Source organism: Salmo salar, chromosome 06, assembly GCF_965601325.2.
Source record: "Salmo salar chromosome 06, fSalSal1, whole genome shotgun sequence".
NCBI lineage: Eukaryota > Metazoa > Chordata > Actinopteri > Salmoniformes > Salmonidae > Salmo > Salmo salar.
In genome coordinates this window covers 68,515,237-68,537,984 of record NC_138296.1, presented here as the reverse complement: position 1 = coordinate 68,537,984, position 22,748 = coordinate 68,515,237, and the positions used below count along the sequence as shown (strand labels likewise).

Sequence of the window (22,748 nt, the reverse complement as noted above, 5' to 3'; positions counted from 1 at the left end):
CCTGTATGTGTTTTAGTGGGTTCAGGGGGAGCCATTTTAATTAAGTTATGGGTATTCACTACTCAGTTTATGCCACGGAGTAATGGAGAGCCTTCTCAATTCAATGTCTATGACTAAATAAACTAGTATGTGGCATTGTCGATTACGAATGAATTGACTCACTTTTGACTCATAACCTGTGAGGAACTTCATGTCTACTGATCTCTTCCGAACCCCCTCTCTGTCTCCCTCTGCTGCTGACTTGATGAGCTGGTTAAAACAATGAATGTCACACACGTCGAAGAAATCATTTTGATCGGCTATGTTTTGTTGTGGGATAAAGCCTAATACCTTACCTCAATGTAGATGTCAGTGAAGTCCTCACTAAATCCTCTCGTGGCTCCGAAATCCAACAATGCAACCTATGGATGGAACAGAAGTAATGTTTAGTCATTCTAAGCATTCAACAACATCATCATGCTACTGGAGGTGGTTACTGCATAGGCTTGGCAGGCTCTACAGAAGACACCAAGAAGACAAGACCCATTTAAACAGAGAACCTTTAGGAGGGTCCTCAACATTAGTTACAGGACTCTTAATGATGAAGTCGTTAACAAGAGTTAAAAGGCAGACTCACCCTGTGTGTCTGTGGGTCGTAGAAGAAGTTGGACCAGTTGGGGTCAGTCTGCATGTATCTGAACTCAAACAGCTCCCTTAAACAAAGTTTCAGGATATTCTCACAGATCTGACACACACATAGCGAGAAAGAAGCAGAGAGAAAGAAAGATACTTTAAGAACACACATTTTTCAGTCTGCAATTTCACCACCAAGGGGCAGTAATACACTGTAGCAGGTGTTTTGGCGGGTGAGGTGACAGAAATGAGTTTGTTGTAGTGGCGTTTGTCTTACACATCAAAACAAGCTTGGCAAGCAGAAAGCACACATCAAAATCCACAAGTACAGAATGTACAATAAGTAAACACATAATGGTGGCCTTTGTTAATGAACACAGTTGCAGCATACAGTGACCTCGTTCTTGAGCTCCTGGGAGAGTTGTTCAGCCTGGTCCAGAGGGAAGCCTGGGACCAGCTCTGTGGTGAGGACAGCGTGGCTGCTCAGCTCGTCTATTACATCTGGTACGTAGAAGAACGGGTGGTCTTTCAGCAGCTCCCTGTACCAATCACATAACCATCGTCAGACGCAGGAACAACACAACACACAGCTTTGAAAACTCAGCTCTTAGGACTAAATGGGAGTATATGTACATTATTTATGTCATGACAATTCACAGGGTATTTCCAGTGTTTTCAAAAGGCATTATGTTACTGTATGAATTTATAATAACAAGGTATGATCTTCTCTTCAAACTCCACAGATGTATCAGTGAGTGACCTCTACAACAACTCATCTCCACAATCCCTCAAATAATCCTGTGTCTACACTCTAGCTGTACAAATCACTGTTTAATACTGTATGAACATGTATAGAAGGGAGAGTGTCGCCGGCCATGGTCAAGGTGAAAAAGCATGTCATCCACAGCTGGTGCGTACTGTATGTAACAGGAGCCTCCTCTCTGGACATAAATCTTATCTCACCCTCACCCTGCCAACAAACCTGGGGATGATGGAGCGGGGACAGGGGGCATGAGGAGAGGGGGTGCTTGTTGTCTCCTTGTATTATGTCCAGATCGGCTATATTTAAATGCTGGCTGTAGATGAATGATGCACTTTTATATCAAAGTCATCAAACCAACACTCCCCAGAGGGCTGGAGTGGCTATTTGTAGACCCTACCGGCTACAGTACATTTCCTGATCTGAAGTCATATGATATGTTGTGTTGTCCTCCCACCACGATCTGGAAAAGGCACTGTGTTTAAGAGATTCATTTACCTTGTCCCCCTTGGGATTTATGGATTTACTAAGTGGTCACTAAAAAGCCACAGCTTGGGTCATCACAAATTCCTATTGCTTGGCTACATCCAAAAGATAAAGCAATCTCCCGCCCCTTCATTTCTGGAACTTGCAGTGACGATTAGATGATGAAAGTAGTTACGGGGAGGTGGTCTTTAAGAGAAAGCTCATCTGGCTGTTTTGATCACTCACTGGAATTTCTTGGCACATTTGGCCTCTCTTATGTAATCACATTCCAGTGCCAGCTCTCTGCTCATCACCTCAATCAGATGCTCAGGGAAGAGACCTGCACAAGATGTTAACAGAGGGAGAAAGAGCGAGAGAGATATAGAGAAACATATGGATTATGGTTGACTGAGGCCTAGAGGAATGTGTGCTCGGATCATTCCCAGAGTACAGTGGAGGCCCAGACTGAAGGGTATTGGACACCATCATCGATTATCTGCTGGGTGACTCTCTGCTATCGACGACAGCGTGGGCTTTATTTTTGGCATGCGGTAACTGTCAAAGGCACGTTAGTTAGAAATTGTCATGTAAAAACTGGTGCACTGGCATTTTCTACCCCTTAAGCCAGGTTCGACAATTTACCTGTCTAACATCAACTTGTTTGCGCTGAGGTGGAGGTGTGGAAATAAAATGTGTACCAAAATGCCAATTTCAGTCAGCGCAACTAGAAATATTGAAGAAGGACCGAAAGCTGGTCTTAGCGGAAATACAATTGGTTATGGAATTGATTTTGCCAGCAGATGTGCACACAGTAGTCGTATGTACATCACCAATGTTTAAAACAGACTGCATATAGTTTTTCCTCATCTTTAAAACATTTTTATGCATCTCGGACCAAACAGTCAAATCGCGGGAATTCCGATCGCTGCCTGTGGTGCTGAATCAGCTTGTAGACTATTTTGCCTGTTTTTTTTGTTTACCTTTCACGTGGCTAAGTCACTACCGGCCATATCAACGACGATGGTAGACTATAGCTACATTTACATTTTAGTCATTTAGCAGACGCTCTTATCCAGAGCGACTTACAGTAGTGAATGCATACATTTCATACATCTTTTCTCCGTACTGGTCCCCCGTGGGAATCGAACCCACAACCCTGGCGTTGCAAACACCATGCTCTACCAACTGAGCCACACGGGACCACTACATATATTTGGGGGAGCAGTAACGATGAATGGACATTCCCCCTTTCTCGTTATATTGGACATTTTACAGCTCCTGTGAAAAGTTTGGATGTGCGTTAAACCCTCTTTAGTCTACATTGTCTTAGGCCTAATATGCCCACAGGGAGCAATTATGGTAACTGTATTTAGACATAGCCTATTTAAAACAAGTTGTTTTGTTTTAGTCAAATTTTATTCAAATTATTAACTGTCTTTTTAGGTCTTATCTTTAGTGAATTTTATCTTGCTTAGTGCTCAGCAATGGTAGGAACTCCTTCAGGACTGTTGGAAAAGCTTTCCAGATGAAGATGGTTGAGAGAATGCCAAGTGTGCAAAGCTGTCATCAAGGCAAAGAGTGGCTACTTTGAAGAATCTCAAATAAAAAAAAAATATTTGAATTTGTTTAATACTTTTTTGGTTACTACATGATTCCATATGGGTTATTTAATAGTTTTGATGTCTTCACCATTACTCTACAATGTAGAAAATAATAAAAATATTGAAAAACCCTAGAATGAGTAGGTGTGTCCAAATTTTTGACTGGTACTGTATATCCATATTTAAGCCATGCATATTTAGCAAATATGGGATAGGCATAGATTTTGTTTCTGTAGGCTATTTAACAAACTAGGCTATTACGGACTAACATTCGAATTGTAGCATGTGACAACATAATACATAAAAGACCGTAAATGCACAACTTGAACCAATCACATATTTATCAATGGAGCACGTTCTGATTGGCCAGTGAAGAGGGTCAAGACTCAACATGCCTTCAACTTGTCTATTCATCAAAACCCAGCAATTTCGCGCCACAGCCAGCTACTGAGCCCATAATTCTGGTTGTAAAAATAGCAAAAATATTTCTGACACACACCTATAGCGCTACTGCCTGCTCTTATATTTACCATTGCATTAGGGTTGTTAAAATAGAGCCCCGTGTGTGTGTGAACAGGATCAGAGTGTGTGCTTACAGGGAGGGGGGCAGTATATTCCCCACGTTATGTTGTGCTGCATGTGTGATTTACGTTACGTCATAAATGTGATTACTACATCATGCTACAAATAAAAAACGAATTCTACAAAACAAATCTGAAATCCGTTCAGGGATCGTCACCTTCAGGCAGTGCGTTGCTCATGGTGAGGAGAGTCATCAGGTTGTTGATGTCACTGTCGATGCTTTTAGCCACTCCGGGATACTGCATGGGACAAACAGAGCAGGAGAAACAGCATGACAAAACAACCATGTTTACCAGTTTGACTCCCTGACACCAAAAACCAGCCCTGACGACAAGCTCCGATGTGAAAACACTGCCATGATAAAAGGGACACCATAGTGCCCTCAAAGCTCATCACTAAGCTAAGGACCCTGGGACTAAACACCTTTTGCAACTGGATGCTGGACTTCCTGACGGGCCACCCCCAGGTGGTAAGGGTAGGGAATAACATATCTGCCATGCTGATCCACAACACGGGGGCCCCTCAGGGGTGCGTGCTCAGTCCCCTCCTGTACTCCCTGTTCACTCATGACTGCAAGGCCAGGCAAACTCCAACACCATCATCAAGTTTGCCGATGACACAACAGTGGTAGGCCTGATCACCGACAACGATGAGAGAATCTACAGCAAGGTCAAAGACTACACTACAGAGGGTAGTGTGTACGGCCCAGTACATCACTGGGGCCAAGTTTCCTGCCATCCAGGACCTCTATATCAGGCGATGTCAGAGGAAGGCCCTAAAAATTGTCAAAGACTCCAGCCACCCTAGTCATAGACTGTCCTCTCTGCTACTGCACGGCAAGCAGTACCGGAGCACCAAGTTGAGGTCCAAAAGGCTTCTTAACAGCTTCTACCCCCCAAGCCATAAGACTCCTGAACAGCTAATCAAAGGGCCACCCAGACCCCTCTTTTACGCTGCTGCTACTCTCTGTTTATAATCTATGCATAGTCACTTTAACTTTACCTACATATACATATTACCTCAATTACCCGGTGCCCCAGCACATTGACTCTGTACCGGTACCCCCTGTACATAGCCTCGCTTGTTAATTTACTGCTGCCGTTTAATTATTTGTTACTTTTATTTTATATTTTTTTCTTAATAACTTCTTGGTGACAGGGAGCAGTATTCAGAAATTCAGATGAATAACGTTCTCAAGGTAGGATATGCATATTATTAGTAGATTTGGATAGAAAACACTGAAGTTTCTAAAACTGTTTGAATGATGTCTATGAGTATAACAGAACTCATATGGCATGCAAAAACCTGAGAAAAAAATCCAACCAGGAAGTGGCTTGTAGTTTTTCTATCTAATCCCTATTCAAACTACAGTGTCTGTGGGGTCATTTTGCACTTCCTAAGGCTTCCACTAGATGTCAGTCTTTAGAACCTAGTTTTATGCTTCTACTGTTACTGGGCAGAGAATAGGAGCTGACTCAAGCCTGGGGCCCATGAGTTGTTTACTGCGCGAACACGTAGGTGCGCCCTTCCTTCTTTTTCCTCTGTAATGAATCCGCTATTGTCTGGTTGGAATATTATCGAAGATGTATGTTAAAAAGACCCTAAGGATTGATTGTAAACATCGTTTGACATGTTTCTACGAACGGTAATGGAACTATTTGACTTTTTCTCTGGTTTTGCGCTCGCTCGATCTGAACGAGAGAACAAAACGGAGGTATTTGGACATAAATATGGAGTTTATCAAACAAAACAAACATTTCTTGTGGAAGTGGGAGTCCTGGGAGTGGATTCCGACGAAGATCAGCAAAAGTAAGTGAAGATTTATAATACTAATTCTGAGTTTAGTTGACTCCAGAACTTGGCTGGTAACTGTATAGCTTGCTTTGATGGCTGAGCTCTGTACTCAGAATATTGAAAAATGTGCTTTTGCCGTAAAGCCATTTCAAAATCTGACACAGCGGTTGCATTAAGGAGAAGTGTATCTATAGTTCTTTCAATAACTGTTGTAAATTTTATCAATGTTTATGATGAGTATTTTTGTAAATTGATGTGCTCATTCACCGGAGGTTTTGGAGGGAATACATTTTCTGAACATCACACGCCAATGTAAAATGGGGTTATGGATATAAATATAAACTTTATCGAACAAAACATACATGTATTTTGTAACATTGAGTGTCATCTGATGAAGATCAAAGGTTAGTGATTAATTTTAGCTGTATTTCTGGTTTTTGTGACGCCTCTCCTTGCTTGGAAAATGGCTGTGTGGTTTTTCTTATTTAGGCGCTGTCCTAACATAATCTAATCTTATGCTTTCGCTGTAAAGCCTTTTTGAAATCGGACACTGTGGTTGGATTAAGGAGCATGGCTGTTGATAGTGTGTACCGCAGCTAGCGTCCCACATGTCCCAGAGAGGTTAACTTCTTAAAGCATTGTTGGTTAAGGGCTTGTAAGTAAGCATTTCACTGTAAGGTCTACACCCGTTGTATTCGGCGCATGTGACAAATACAAATCTGATTTGAAATGCTAATGAGACAGGAATTTAAACTTCTGAAAAAGCACTAAGAGCCACGTCTATATACAATTTTGGAGATACATCTCTATAGTTTATGAGAACAGACAACAGAGCTTACTCTAAAGTATTTTGAGATAAACAATACAGAGTTGACACACAACACACTCCCATGTGATTCAAAGGTCATGTTTTATCTTTTCAAGGAAAGACGAGCATTGCCTTAAATGGAGCCATGAGAACAGCAGAAAAACAAATCAGATTGTGGAGCTAATGCTGCTGGTCACTGCTGATATTTGTTCTCGCATTCAACATCGGTCATTTTTACACTTCGGACTATTACGTCAATGCAGCAGATGAGGCCTTCAAAGTAAAAACAGAGGATATGAAATGCCTATATTGTGATGTAAGGTTTGAGAGGTTTGTTCAGGAGGGTGCAACATTACAGAATGTTCAGATATAGAAATATATTGGTGTAAAACACAGCATCCTCCTGAATGACTCCCAGGTCTCCATCTCACCTGGATCTTCATGGCCACCTCCCTGCCGTCCTTCATCTTAGCCAGGTGGACCTGTCCGATGGAGGCCGCAGCAAACGGCCGCTCCTCAAACGAATCCAGCTTGTCCCTCCAGTTAGGGCCCAGGTCGTTGTTGATGGACTTCTACACAGGGAAAGGGACACATACCCAATGGCAGCTGCCTCAACAGCGTATCACTGCAATGGGCTATAGCCTTCAATGATGGTACCTTATTAGAAGACTAATAGCTATCTGTTATTCACTTTCATTGTCTTGTCATGACTGACTGACTGATTGATTCATGACTCAAAGAGCAGCTTGTTACATTTTTTTTTTCTAGTACTCCCCTTTATAGCCAGGGGCTACAGGGCTAGTGACGAGGGGACTTAAGAGTAGGTTATTAAAGGTGAGACATTACCGTCATCTGCTTGATGGGCATGAAGTCTGCACTCTGTCTCACACGCTCAAATATCTTGGCCAGCTGGGGGTTGATGAAGGCATCATCTGAAACACAGATGACAGGGAGAAGGCAGTGAATGACTGATCAGGCTGATTGATGCACAAGTCAGAACAAAACATGAGACAAGTCATCTTGTTTCTGTCTGTCAACCTGTTCACACTATGCACCAACACAGGACAGGAAATGACAGGTCTTAATCACAATGTCTTGTTCAGTTAAAAATGACAAATTAATATAAATAAAATCTAAGGCCTTAGTACCTCTGGGCATTTAGAGTTTCACAATTTACAGGTCCTTGCCATTGTTCACTAAATGTCTCTGGGAGGCCAAGATGTTTGTCACAGCAACCACCTTCACATAACTGAAGCTGGCAGTGCCGTAAAAGGGCCCTTAGACGTGTTATAGCAACAGAGATGTCTGTGCATGTTAAACAAAACAAAGTGGTGTGAGCCGCACTGCAGGGCATTGTGGGTAAGATCTACAACAGTATAAACATTCCGACAACAAGTGGGGGAAAAAGCACCGGAGGAGAACAGCAGCAAAACACATGACGGAGGTCAGAGGAAGAGATTCCTGCCAGATTCAGCTGATTGTGAGTGAGGGTGACTTTACTCAGTGTTTAGGCTTAGTTTGGCAGAACCAAAATATATTCTCTGAATCACATCCATCGGCCTGTTTTCTGAACTGAGAATTACCGAAGTGGTGATTTTACCTGTCTTACTTTAAATTACAGTGATTATTATGGATGTTTATCATGATTTATCTGTTATGATCAGACAGCCATTGAGTCAAATCATTAAAGAGATTCTCTGGTACTTTTGTATACTTTTTAGCCAGTAGTTCTGAAAGTAGGCAAACGTGGTCCCCTAAAATTGCATACGCGTCACATATGTGCACCAGGTCATTGTGCTCTCTCCCGCTCTGCTGTGTGTGCATCTTGATAGCTGTCACTCACATGGCGAGGGGCTGAAGCTCATTGGCTAGAACTCAAATTGCTAGGGGGCTGGCCCATGTTGGGGAAAATGGCGCACCACTGCATACAGAAAAACAGTCACTTTCAAACTAGGGATTTAGTGGCTAATTAAGGTAAGAAAGTAATTCTGCTCATAGATGTTAAACCTCCAGCCCAAAGCAGGAGGTTTATAAAAAAAAAAAAATAATTGTAGTCGCCAAAGTTCCAGAATATGTCTTTAACCCTTTACACATGTAGAAATGGACCTATATGGATAGGGGCAATTTTAAATGATTCTAACAGAATAAGTATAAAAAGCATATGCATGACCATGGTAGCAAATTAAAGAGAACACTTTGGAGTTCATGGGGAAATGATCAGGCCGAAGGCGAGGACAAAACAGTAAATCTGGCACAAGGATGAATCCAAACACTAAACTGTTGATTTCGTGTGCATTTCACATTTACTGTACATTTCCCAGCAATGTATACTCTGGACACATTCAGTAACATAACAATATTCATGGAAAGTTTGGGGTAGGTGCAACAAAATAAAAAAAAGATGACAAGGGTTTGAGTGAGAGGTCTAACTGGTGTCTCCAAGTGGTCACAAACACACCTCTCCAAACTGTGCACAGTTCCTAAGTCATTTCAACGCACATTTATGACTCAAAGAAGAGTCTTCAAATATATGTTGCTTTGTTGAGCTCTCCTAGCTTTGTCGTTGAACTTAAGCAAGCACACGTGTAGCTTTTTTCCTTTGGAACACAGCCCTGCATCCCCACCATCACACAATTACTGTTGTTGTTTACACAATGCAAAAATGTACTATTAGAAATCACAATCTGGGTCAGGTGGGCATCATTTGAAAGTTTGTCCTATTGCCAACGTGACTAGCTAAGTTATGAAATACGAACTTAGTGTTAGGCTTTCACAAGGCACTTCAGACAGATTGACTCCATTCTATGCGCACCAAAATGACAAACGTTGATACTGTAAATTATATGAGTTTTCAATTGTGGAAATGTGAAGCGCACATTTGTACTCATGGGTGTGTGGCTTGCTTGTAGGACATCAAATCGGTATTTATTATAATCCTCACCGTCTCATCTTTCAGAACACATGGACTCCTCTCGAATTACAGCATTTCCTACACTCCGACAACAAAAAGTGCAAAAGTAACCCAATTAGCAGGAGGGATGGGGCATCTTTTTGTTGTCTCAAGGCTTAAAAATCCTTCTTCAACCTGCATCCTTCCCTTCATCTACACTGATTGAAGTGGATTCAACAAAATCTATCAATAAGGGATCATAGCTTTTACTTGGTCAGTCCATGTCATGGAAAGCGCAAGTGTTCATAATTTTTTGTAAACTCAGTGTATGCCCCAGGTTGATAACAATAACTGAAATTCTACTACTAAATCTATTACTAAGATTCTGCATACAGTTAAGACCTACCTGTATGCAATACCTTCCTAGAATACCAAGCCAGTTTGAAAACCAGTTGTGTCTAAAAACAGCAGAGGACACCTGCTTAGTCACCTCTGTTTACATAGGGAAATATCAGCTGTTTTCTAACAAGTAGCGATTCTGGAGCTTTGGTAGAGACCGGCCACTTCAAGACTCAAAGGTTGCAGTTCTGACATGGCTGGTGGATTATTGTGAGCCCTGGCTATGCCTTGGCTGTTGCTGTCCCTCAATAGTACATTTGGTATGTGTCACACAACTGACATGACAATGGCAGGAGAATGCCTGTGCATTGAGTTGCATTAATCCTATGCTGTGCTACCTGTCCCAGACCTGCTGTCCCAGACCTGCTGGAACCCTGACCTGTTCACCGGATGTGCTACCTGTCCCAGACCTGCTGTTTTGAACTCTCTAGGGACAGCAGGAGCGGTAGAGATGCTCTCAAGGATCGGCTATGAAAAAGCCAACTGACACTTACTCTTGTGTTACTGACTTGTTGCACCCTCGACAACTACTATGATTATTATTATTTGACCATGGTGGTCATTTATGAACATTTGAACATCTTGGCCATGTTCTGTTATAATATCCACCCGGCACAGCCAGAAGAGGACTGGCCACCCCTCATAGCCTGGTTCCTCTCTAGGTTTCTTCCTAGGTTTTGGCCTTTCTAGGGAGTTTTTCCTAGCCACTGTGCTTCTACACCTGCATTGCTTGCTGTTTGGGGTTTTAGGCTGGGTTTCTGTACAGCACTTTGAGATATCAGCTGATGTAAGAAGGGCTATATAAATAAATTTGATTTGATTTGCTCTGTGGCGCTGTTTACCAGCTAGCTGGAGCAGTTGATAATTAAGGATGGGCATGTGTTGTTGTGAGCCGACCTGAGGTGAACTAGGCGATGCATGAAGAGATGCCAGTGAGCTGGGAGAGGGCCAGAAATAACTCCCGTCTCCGTCACATACTAATCTACAGAGGCTGGATTTAAGGCCTCACGGTATCAGCCCAGCGGAGGTTATGAAGATGACTCAAGACTGCCCTGACACTAGGGGAAAGGGTCATGCAGCCTGCCATGCTGCAGCACAGTAGACGTCGCTGGTGTGGGCAGTAAAAAGACGGAATGGCAAAGCCACAAACAACATCTAACCATAGGTCAACAGAGCAGCATAGAGGGGTGACTGGGGTCGCAACGGGAGAGAATGTGTGGAGATCAGAGAAGGTGCTACTGGAGGTGTGTATTACAACGTAAGCCAGTTGTCACCTTGAATGCTGAGCATCTGGCCCAGTTTGAGTGCGGCGCCGCGGACCTTACACAGCGTTCTGACGATCCGCTCTGCGTTAGCCTCCGACAGGAATGGACTGGAGTCCAGAACGGCCTTCTTGTCAGCTGAGGGGAGAAATAACAGTCAGCTCTATGCTAAACTCTGAGGTTGGCATGGAAAATGTGATTTTCCCGGCGAGAGGTAAACTAAATGTTGAATCTCACGGGTTTAGTGGATAGGTAGTACAGGTATGGCTTAAGGGAGAGAACTCTTTAATAAATGATATGTAACTACAACTCGAGTTGGGATCATTTGAGGTAAAGGTGGCCAGCTGTTAAGTCAAAACAGTGATATGATAACTCCTGACTGAGGAGAAGGCCTAACGCAGTGAGAGAACAGTGAGACGGGTCACTTCCACGCTACTGACACTCAGCACATGGTGTAGAACACCAGCGCTCTTCCTCACACCCTGTCTAGAGCACCCCATTCCCATAATAAAAACGTGTTTACTAGAAGACTGCTGAGGCCTGATATGTGAATGTCTTCCCTGGTTATACCGTAGTGTGTTCAGTCCATGTGGGGTGTGTACGTCAATGTGTTCTATATTCCTGGGTTTGTTGGTGTAATGTAGTCTCTGATTAACTCATTAGGCTCCATCTGTGGCGTTTACACTGGGGATCACCGTACTCCTCCCTCCCCCTGCCGGCTGCTCTCCCTGGACGAAGATACACCAGGGCACAGCCTGAACACAAACCAGCTTAAAGCCTACCCACATTCCAGACATTTAACCAAAAAATATGTTTAGAAAACGAGGCATTTTCATAAACCAGTGAGCTAAACAATCAGACAAGGAATCTTGTCTCTAGGTCAGGGCAGCCCAATTTCGGTCCTGCAGGGCCGAAACTTCGTTTTTTTGTTTCTACCTGGTAGTTACAGTAACTGCACACACCTGGTGTCCCAGGTCTGCATTAGTCTCTGATTTGGAGGATGACAACCAGAAGTGTTTCGGCCCTCCAGGACCCAGGACCCAGCCCTGTTCTAGGTAGTGCTTTGTGTAGCAGCACCAGTCGGTCTGGTTTGAAGCCCCCAGACACCCTCCAGCAGAGAAAGAAGACCCGCCTGCCAGGCAGCCCAGGTGGAGTGGGGGGGGGGGGGGGGGGGTCAGTGGGCCACAGTCAGAGCGGTGCAGACTAAGGCGTTAGGAGCAGAAGGAGATTTAAAAAGGACTGTTATCTTGAACCAAGATTACCTCAGCCAAAGTACTGCTGCTACGTCGTATCCCCCAGGACAGTCTTGATTAGCATAACGTCAGACCACCAGTAGATCTGCTCTGATGACCAGCTATACTCTACCACTACATGCTCACTTTGTATTGTGCAGCAATTATGCTCATTTGAGAATGATGTGTACTTGTATACCATCTATGACTTAAGTTTCATTTGTATTTTACCCCCTTTTTCTCCACGATTTCGATCTTGTCTCATCGCTCAACACCCCAACGGGCTCAGGAGGCGAAGGTCGAGTCATGTGTCCTCCGAAACATGACCCGCCAAACCCGCCCGCTTAACCCAGAAGCCAGCTGCACCAAAGTGTCAGAGGAAACACCGGAGTCGCTAGAGCGCGATGAGCCAAGTAAAGCCCCCCCCCGGCCAAATCTTCCCCTAACCCGGACGACGCTGGGCCAAACGTGCACCGCCCGATCACGGCCAGTTGTAATACAGCCGGGATCAAACCCGGATCTGTAGTGATGCCTCTAGCACTGTGATGCAGTAGCTTAGACCGCTGCGCCACTCGGGAGGCCCTTATCAATCATTTCTGATCCATGGATTAAAGTTGGAGCTTCATTCACAGCCCTAGATTCAATGTACTTGTCTTTCTCCCAGGGTATTAAGGAGACAATGGCTCTGTGAATAGCTGTATAGTTGCCCCTGCACTAGATTAGACTACTACACCACATCCAGCGGTCGAGTCATGGCACGGCAGAAAACTAATTGAAGAGTGCGCTGGAAAGGTCAGCTCAATAAATGGCCAATTCTTCCCCCGACAGCTGCAGAGGGTAATATCACAGAGGTCAGTTTCATTAAGGGCCCTTTGTAAGAGCTAAGACCACCCACACACACACCTCAACTGAACCTAACTATAGCAGAGTCTAAGAACTATAGCCTAGCGTTTTTAGCTACGCTGAATGACGTTTGATTGATTTTGATATGAATTATTTTGCCTCTCTGCATGTCTGTATAGGTTCATCATCATATCATGCCCTTGTCCATTGCAAGCTAATTGAAAAGGTTGATGTCATTCCTAGACGGGTTACATCCGGCAAGAAATGTCAAAGGGGCATTGCGTGCATGTTACTGCTGGGTTAAGCGTCTAGTATGCGAGTGTGCATGCATGTACATGTAATGTCAAACATAAGCTCGCTTCCAGATACCGTAGGAAACAGCTTATGTTAAACAGTTACCGTTATCCTCACTTGGCCTCATGCTCTTCTTGGCTACCTCAGCCAGCGCTCCGAAGCCCAGTCCTACAGCCAGACCTGTGAGGACACAACACACCAGTGTTAAGACATCCTTTCATTATGACATCCTGTCATAACATGCTGTTAAGCTCTGGGTCGTTCAGTAGGATACAACGTTCTGGAACGTTCAGATAGAAATACATTGTGTAGAACAGACATGGTTCTCTGCCATGAAGCGCGAGGAATCGTTCCAGCTCTATTCATGGCCTTTATTGACAACGTTCAGATTATTGTGCCCTCCAAAAAAAGGTTAATAAAACCAATTTTTACATTCTTAAAATATTGCACAGTATAGCTCATTGGGTAAATTGCGTCGCCTAGCCTTTTGCTTTCCCCATGACACATCAGTCAGGTCAAATCAGTACCTGCTAGCTCTAGGAACAGTCATTTATGCCAGTCTAGTCTATTTAAGACACAGATGCAGTTTAGTCTTTTATTTACAGACAGATGTTAATAATAGAACCTCCCAAGACTGTCTCTGACAGACTATTTTGCCATTTCAATAAGTTAATTTCAATAAAAACCTTGAACCCACCTGTCCCTACCGAAAGAATTGCCGGGCTCGAGGAGCACCAATAGCCACCAGTCTAATAAATCCATTTAACTAGAAAAGCCTGGCCTCATTGGACCCCCTTCGTACAAATGTAATTTGGTTGTGTTTATAAAAGGTGTTAGGTAACAGAATACGAAGTGTAAATATTTGAAAGAACGTAACCTTTTCATTAGTTTGTTACTGTGGGCTATACGTAAAAATGATTGTATATAATTTTTTTTAACAGAATTTCAAGTATAAAAGCCATTATATTCGTGGAGTGCCTTCATTACAACTATGAAACAAAAAACATGTGCATTGAAACACAGTAACGGCATATTTTTATAATGACAAAACAAATTTTAAAAAACAGTCAATAAAGAAAATATCAGTAGCCTAAACATCAGTATAGGCTCCAAGCTTGCTTGTGTATAGTGAAATCAGCACAAAAGCAAGAATGGCATTGAAAGGCAGTGAAAAAAATTACTCTATTATTGTCAGTTATTGGTCACATTATTTGTGGCCTCACTCGCGCTTACACTATGGTGTGCGTCTTCACGCAACAGATCTCATTTAGCCGTTATCCCTTGTCCTAACAGTCACCACAAATCTGTGTCACTTTCACTTGATCGCAACACTTCCCCCAAACAACTCGCTTGCAGCTGAAACAAGTGTCGTAGGTTCTGTTCCGAGTGCATCTGCCCAGCTTGCAGTTTCTCCTCCCCAGGAGCTGTGCGCAATGTCTCTCACGTAGCCCATGTGCCAGACTCATGATGATGAAGTCTGTCCTGCTCATGGTGTTCATGCACTGCTTTAACAACACTTCTGCGTTGATAGCAGCCAAGTCAAGCATGTTGTAGAACACAGCAACAGGCCAGCGTGCTGAATTGATAGCAGAGCAGTTACAACACTGACTGGATCAACCCTTTGGTGTTAATTCTGGCATAGTTCTCTACTTGTGACTACGCAAGAATTTGGGCACAGAAGAGTAATGCGTCACTGTACTGAGAATATGAGGGGCATCCAGATCTGCAGCACAGAATTAAGATCACACTTAACTGGCACATTCCATGGAATGTACGGTAAATGTTGAAAAAGTGGGGAAATACTGTTAACTTAATGTGGCCGACGAGCTGTTTGCACCATTTGAACCCGTGACCTTAGAAATCCAAAACAAGCCCCGTCTTTTCCCCTCTGTTAGGGAGAATTCTAGGTCATATCCTGCCAATGATTAAACTACCAGGCTGTTTTCCACAACACCAGGAGAAAGCCTGATCAGTTAGTCAGTCAACCATGCAGCCACACCTGTGGTCCAAAACACCATGTGTATTGTATACTTTGAGTAGCACTTCCTACACTGGTTAGATCTAGGGCTGGGAAATGTGAGGGACCTCACGATACAACACTCACGATACTTAGGTGCCATTACGATATTTATTGTGATTCTCAAGATTGTATATGTATTGCGATTCGATTCTGCGATTTTATGTTCCAAACATATTACTCACTATATGTCTGCTTCAGAGACGAGAGAGCACGAGAAAACGAGTTTTGCTCAGTCAGGGAAATAAAAAAAAGTGCTGAAAACATGTTGGATCACTACTTAAAAAGATGGAGAACAAGCTACAGGATGAAACAATTTTATGTAGGTACAGCAGACTAGTGCTACTGTATTTACACTGAGTGTACAAAACATTAAGAACTCTTTCCATGACAGACTAGGAGAAAGCAATGATTCCTTATTTATGTCACTTGTTAAATCCACTTCAAAAATCAGTGTAGATGAAGGGGAGGAGACAGGTTAAAGTTTTTGTTAAGCCTTGAGACAATTGAGACATCGATTGTGTATGTGTGCCATTCAGAGGGTGAATGGGCAAGAGAAAATATTTAAATGTCTTTGAACGGGTATGGTAGTAGGTGCCAGATGTAGGGCTGTCGTGGTGACCATATTACCGCCACACCAGAGTCACGGGTCATGACCGCAGTCAAATTCCCTGTGACTGTTGGTCACGGTAATCCCAATCCAAAACTGTGCAAATGAATGGCGCTGACAGGTAGCCTACCAAACTTGCTAATGGCAAATCACTCTCTAAACACATCATGATTGAATTTGAATAATGGAGGACAAAATGGTGCATACCGTTCCTAAAGGACCTTATGGACAACCGGTCTGATCCGAGTGAGGGAAGCAGCAGAAAAACTAATAGTTTTGCTACTTTAAAAAAACAAAATTGTATTGTATTTTTCACCTCTTTTTTTCTCCCCAATTTCGTGGTATCCAATTGGTAGTAGTTAGTCTTGTCTCATCGCTGCAACTCCCATACGGACTCAGGAGAGGCGAAGGTCAAGAGCCATGCGTCCTCCGAAACACAACCCAACCAAGCCGCACTGCTTCTTGACACAATGCCCATCCAACCTGGAAGCCAGCCGCACCAATGTGTCAGAGGAAACACCGTACACCTGGCGACTGTGTCAGCGTGCCACAGGAGTCCCTAGTGTGCGATGAGACAAGGATATCCCTGCCGGCCAAACCCTCCCTAACCCGAACGACGCTGGGCCAATTGTGCGCCGCCCCATAACTTTACTGCGCTTCACCGTCCTACAGTTAGCCTACCCCTAACAGAGAAGATGGCGCCATACTGGATGTACACCGTTTTGCAAGCGCCGACCCAATTTTGCGATTATTTTCACAATGTATCCACTATTATTTCTTACAATCGACAAGAACTCTAACTTCCGATCTGATGTTCCTTACCCCAATTCCGGCTTCTACTTGGACTCATCTGCCCTGGGCTCTCTCTATAATTTCAACCCAATTTTTGCACTATCCAAGAGGAAATGCCGGCATTAGAGGCAAGAGAGAGGGGATCCTGGTGAGATTAAGGCAAAGGGAAAAAGGGCCACCTCTTCGCTCCATTTAACTGGCTAATGTTCAGTCACTTGATAATAAGATTGATCGGAGGTCATCTCAGATTTTTTAGCAACGGGACTCTCGGAACTGCAATATTCTTTGCTTTTCAGAAACATGCCCCTTGGACAAGATACTCCCCACGACTATCCAACAGGATGGATTGTCCATTCACAGGACTGACAAGACATTGGAGACGGGGAAAACCGATGGGGTGAGGGGTTTGCCTCCTCATCAACTCCAACTGGTGTGCTAATTCCAGCGCGGTGGCAGTGCGACTCACTGTTCACCAGTCTTGGAATACCTGATGGTTGAATGCCGACCCTTCTACCTCCCAAGGGAGTTTTCAGCTGTATACATTCTACCTCATGAAAATAACTAGCTGGTGCTTAACAGACTGTACAAGATTATAAACAAGCAGGACACCCTACACCCAGAGGCTGCCTTTCTGGTTGCCAGAGTGTGGCTCAAAACTAAAGAGCAGGGCTACCACACACAGAGCTATCGCAGACAACCCTGATGCTATGGCTGATGACAGGAATAAGTACAAGAAGGCCTGCTTTGACCTCCGCAGAGTCAAAACGAGCAAAAGGACAATATAGGAATAAGGTGGAATCATATTACACTGGCTCCGCCGCCTGCGGCAGGGGCAACAGTCCATTATGGATTACAAAGGAAGACCCCATCCGTGATCTCCCCAACGATGCCTCTCTACCATACGAACTCAATGCATTTTATGCACGCTTGACAACATCGAGCCGGGTGTGAGGGGCGTTACCGACCCAGAGGACTGGGTGATCTCGCTCGCCGAGGCTGACGTGAGAAGGGTCTTTAAAATCAGGTCAACACCTGCAAGGCCAAGGGCCCCGTCGGTATTCCAGGGCGCGTTCTCAGAGCATGTGCAGAACAGCTGGCAGCATATTAACGTCATTTTTAAACTCTCCTTGTCTCAGTCTGTAGTCACCACATGTTTTTAGATGACCACAATCATTCCTGTTCCTGAGAATTCTAAGACTTCATGCCACAATGATCACCGCCCTGTAGCACTCAGTTCTGTAATCATGAAGTGCTTTGAGAGGCTGGTTGTGGCACACATTAACTCCATCTCAATTGCTCTCCACCTACATAAGAGGAATACCTATGTGAGAATGCTGCTCATTGATTACAGCTCAGGGTTCAACACCATTGTCCCTTCTAAGCTCGTCACCAAGCTTATGACTCTGGGTCTGAACACCTCCCTCAGCAACTGGATCCTGGACTTCCTGACGGGCCGACCCCAGGTGTTGAGGGTAGGCAACATCACCACCACGCTGACCCTTAACACAGGGGCCCCACAGGGGTGTGTGCCTAGTCCCCTCCTGTACGTCCTGTTCACCCAGGACTGTGTGGCCACGCATGACTCCAACACCATTATCAAGTTCGCTGACGACACGACGGCGGTAGATCTGATCACCGGCGACGTTAAGTCAGCCTACAGGGAGGAGGTCAGTGACTTGGCAGTGTGGTGCCGGAGCAACAATCTCTCCCTCAAAGTCAGCAAGACCAAGGAGCTGATCATGGACTACAGGAAACGGGGGGGGGGCATACCCCAACCACATGGACGGGGCGACAGTGGAGCAGGTAGACAGCTTCAAGTTCCTCGGTGTCCAAATCACTAAAGACTTAAAATGGTCCAACCAAACACTCACACGTGAAGAAGGTGCGACAGTGTCTCCTCCCCCTCAGGAGGTTGAAAAAGTTTGGCATGGGCCCTCAAATCCTTAAAAGGTTCTACAGCTGTACCATTGACAGCAATATTGACTGACTGCATCCCTGCTTGGTATGGCAATAGCACCACCCTCAATCACATGGCACTACATGCGATTGAGGGTTGTGTGGACATCCCAGTACATCACTGGGGTTGAGCTCCCTGCCAGACCCCAACCACCCAAGCCATTTACTATTTTCTCTGCTGCCGCACGGCAAGAGGTGCTGATGCATTAAGTCTGACACTAACAGACTCTTGCACAGCTTCTATCCCCAAGAAATACAACTGATAAATAGCTACACGGCCTGAGTTCACCGTGCATCATTATTGAACTTTCATTTCAATATTTGCCCTCTATGCACTCCGTCATTTACTCACGCACACATAAGATGCACATACATTTACACTGACTCGACACACCCACTCACATGCAAGCTGCTGCTACTCGGTTTATCTTATATCCTGTTGCCTAGTCCCCTTACACCTATGCAAATCTGGTATTGGATCCGATGTTATATATATTTCCTGTATATAGTATGCTTATTTACTTACTTTGTGTATTTCATATTTCCTATTCTTATTTCTTGTGGGTTTTTTTTTGTAATACATTGGTTATTTACTATTGCATTGCTGGGTTTAGAGTTTGCAAGAAAGGCATTTCACTGTACGTGTGCATGTGACATTAAAACTCAATCCAGATTATAGCGTAAAATAGCTGCCTACCTGTTGGCTTTTGGTCATTGTAGCCTTTCTTTCGCATTTCACTTAAATTCTGTCATTTTAATTCAGTCTTCCATTGATTATATATCCCCTACATTTCTTGTTACACAAGCATGACAATTACAGGCTGACAAAAAGTCATGACAGCCACAACCCTTGCCAGGAGCACCGATGTGTGTCAAAAACCACAATGCTGCTTGGTTTTTCACGCTCAACAGTTTCCTGTGTGTATCAAGAATGGTCCACCACCCAAAACATATTCAGCCAACTTGACAACTGTGGGAAGAATTGGAGTCAACATGGGCCAGTATCCCTGTGGAATGCTTTCGACACCTTGTAGAGTCCATGACCCCCGACGAATTCAGGCTGTTCTGAGGACAAATGGGACAGGGTGATGCAACTGAATATTAGGAGGGTGTTCCAAATGTTTGGTATATGAGACACACACACACAGGGTTTTTCTTTATTTTACTATTTTCTACAGTGAAGACAACACTATGAAATAGATTGTTCAAAGTTGGTCAAAGTTGGTCACAATTTGCCTTGATGACAGCTTTGCACCCGTTTGGTATTCTCGCAACCAGGTTAATGAGGAATGCTTTTCCAACAGTATTGAAGGAGTTCCCACATATGCTGAGCACTTGATGGCTGCTTTTCCTTCACTCTGCGGTCCAACTAATCCCAAACCATCTCAATTGGGTTGAAGTCAAGTGATTGTGGAGGCCAGGTAATCTGATGTAGCACACCATCACTCTCCTTGGTCAAATAGACCTTACACAGCCTGGAGGTGTGTTTTGGGTCATTACCATGTTGAAAAACAAATGATAGTGGGACTAAGCACAAAACAGATAGGACGGCGTATCGCTGCAGAATGCTGTGGTAGCTATGCTGGTTAAGTGTGCCTTGAATTCAAAATAAATCACAGACCGTGTCACCAGCAAAGCAACACCACACCACCTCCTCCATGCTTCACGGTAGGAACCACACATGCAGAGATCATCCGTTCACCTACTCTGCGTCACAAAGACACGGCGGTTGGAACCAAAACTCAAATTTGGACTCGTCAGACCAAAGGACAGATTTCCACCAGTCTAATGTCCATTGATCGTGTTTCTTGACCCAAGCAAGTTTCTTATTATTATTGGTGTCCTTTAGTAGTGGTGTCTTTGCAGCAATTCGACCATGAAGGCCTGATTCACGCAGTCTCATCTGAACAGTTGATGTTGAGATGTGTCACTTGAACTCTGAAGCATTTATTTCTGAGGCTGGTAACTCAAACGTATACTCTGCAGCAGAGGTAACTCTGGGTCTTCCTTTCCTGTGGCGGTCTTCATGAGACAGTTCCATCATAGTGCTTGATGGTTTTTGCAACTGCACTTGAAGAAACGTTCAAAGTTCTTGACATTTTCCAGATTTACTGACCTTATCTTATAGTAATGATGGACTGTCGTTTCTCTTTGCTTATTTTAGCTGTTCTTGCCATAATATGGACTTGGTCTTTTACCAAATAGGGCTATCTTCTGTATACCACCCCTACCTTGTCACAACACAACTAATTGGTTCAAAAACATTGAGGAAAGAAATTCCACAAATTAAAAAAGGCACACCTGTTAATTGAAAAGCATTCCATTTGACTACCTCATGGAGCTGGTTGAGAGAATGCCAAGAGTGTGCAAAGATTATCAAATCAAACTGTCACATGCACCAAATACAAAGGTGTAGACCTTACCGTGAAATGCTTACTTACAAGCCCTTAACCAACAATGCAGTTCAAGAAATCAAACAAACAATGTTTTACCAAATAAACTAAAGTAAAAAAATTATAAAAAGTAACAAAATAATAACGAGGCTATATACAGGGGGTACCGAGTCAATGTGCGGGGGTACAGGTTAGTCGAGGTAATTTGTACATGTGGGTAGGGGTAAAGTGACTATGCACAGATATTAAACATTGAGTAGCAACAGTGTAAAAACAATGTGGGGGGTCAGCGCAAATAGTCCGCATGGCCATTTGATTAATTGTTCAGTAGTCTTATGGCTTGGGGGTAGAAGCTGTTAAGGAGCCTTTTAGACTTGGCACTCCGGTATCGCTTGCCGTGTGGTAGCAGAGAGAACAGTCTATGACTTGGGTGACTGGAGTCTGACAATTTTTTGGCCCTTCCTCTGACACCGCCTAGTATAGAGGTCCTGGATGGCAGGAAGCTTGGCCCCAGTGATGTACTGGGCCATACGCACTACCCTCTGTAGCGCCTTACGGTCAGATGGCGAGCAGTTGCCATATCAGGCGGTGATGCAAGCGGTCAGGATGCTCTAGATGGTGCAGCTGTACAAGTTTTTGAAGATCTGGGGACCCATGCAAAATATTTTCAGTCTCCTGAGGGGGAAAAGGTGTTGTCGTTCCCTCTTCATGTGTTTGGACACCAAGGAACTTGAAACTCTCGACCCGCTCCACTTCAGCCCCGTCAATGTTAAATTGGGGCCTGTTCGGCCAGCCTTTTCCTGTAGTCCGCAATCAGCTCCTTTGTCTTGATCACATTGAGGGAGAGGTTGTTGCCCTGGCACCACAATGCCAGGTCTCTAATCTCCTCCCTATACACTGTCTCAGCGTTGTCGGTAATCAGTCCTACCACTATGTTGTCAGCAAACTTAACAATGGTGTCGGAGTCGTGTTTGGCCACACAGTCGTGGGTGAACAGGGAGTACAGGAGGGGACTAAGCATGCACTCCTGAGGGGCCCCAGTGTTGAGGATCAGCGTGGCAGACGTGTTGTTGCCTACCCTTACCACCTGGGAGTGGCCCGTCAGGAAGTCCAGCATCCAGTTGCTGAGGGAGTAGTTTAGTCCCAGGGTCCTTAGTTTAGTGATTAGCTTTGCGGGCACTATGGTGTTGAACGCTGAGCTGTAGTCAATGAACAGCATTCTAACATTGGTGTTCCCTTTGTCCAGGTGGGAAAGGGCAGTGTGGAGTGAGATTGTGTCATCTGTGGATCTGTTGGGGCGGTATGAGAATTGGAGTGGGTCTAGGGTATCCGGGATGAACTGCTGATGTGAGCCACGACCAGACTTTCAAAGCACTTGACGTGAGTGCTACGGGGCGGTAATCATTTAGGCAGGTTACCTTCACTTCCTTGGCCACAG

The 22,748-nt window shown here is 44.3% G+C and overlaps 1 protein-coding gene and 1 non-coding gene across 3 annotated transcripts in view; both read right to left on the bottom strand.

Moving 5' to 3' along the window:
• Positions 1-22,748, bottom strand: part of coq8aa (coenzyme Q8A, genome duplicate a) — a 43,237-nt gene that overhangs the window by 3,669 nt on the left and 16,820 nt on the right. The window contains exons 5-14 of one of the 2 annotated variants that reach the window (XM_014205230.3): positions 13,648-13,722; positions 11,186-11,311; positions 7,469-7,554; positions 7,054-7,194; positions 4,178-4,259; positions 2,084-2,177; positions 1,010-1,151; positions 617-724; positions 336-401; positions 163-249 (exon numbers count right to left, since the gene is read on the bottom strand). In XM_014205230.3, the coding sequence (XP_014060705.1) occupies positions 163-249; positions 336-401; positions 617-724; positions 1,010-1,151; positions 2,084-2,177; positions 4,178-4,259; positions 7,054-7,194; positions 7,469-7,554; positions 11,186-11,311; positions 13,648-13,722 (1,007 nt within the window). The remainder of the gene's footprint in view (positions 1-162; positions 250-335; positions 402-616; positions 725-1,009; positions 1,152-2,083; positions 2,178-4,177; positions 4,260-7,053; positions 7,195-7,468; positions 7,555-11,185; positions 11,312-13,647; positions 13,723-22,748) is intronic. The other variant, XM_014205231.3, reaches the window with a different exon arrangement.
• On the bottom strand, positions 2,964-3,039 carry trnaa-ugc (transfer RNA alanine (anticodon UGC)). Its single transcript has one exon. It is a non-coding gene; the product is annotated as a tRNA-Ala (tRNA).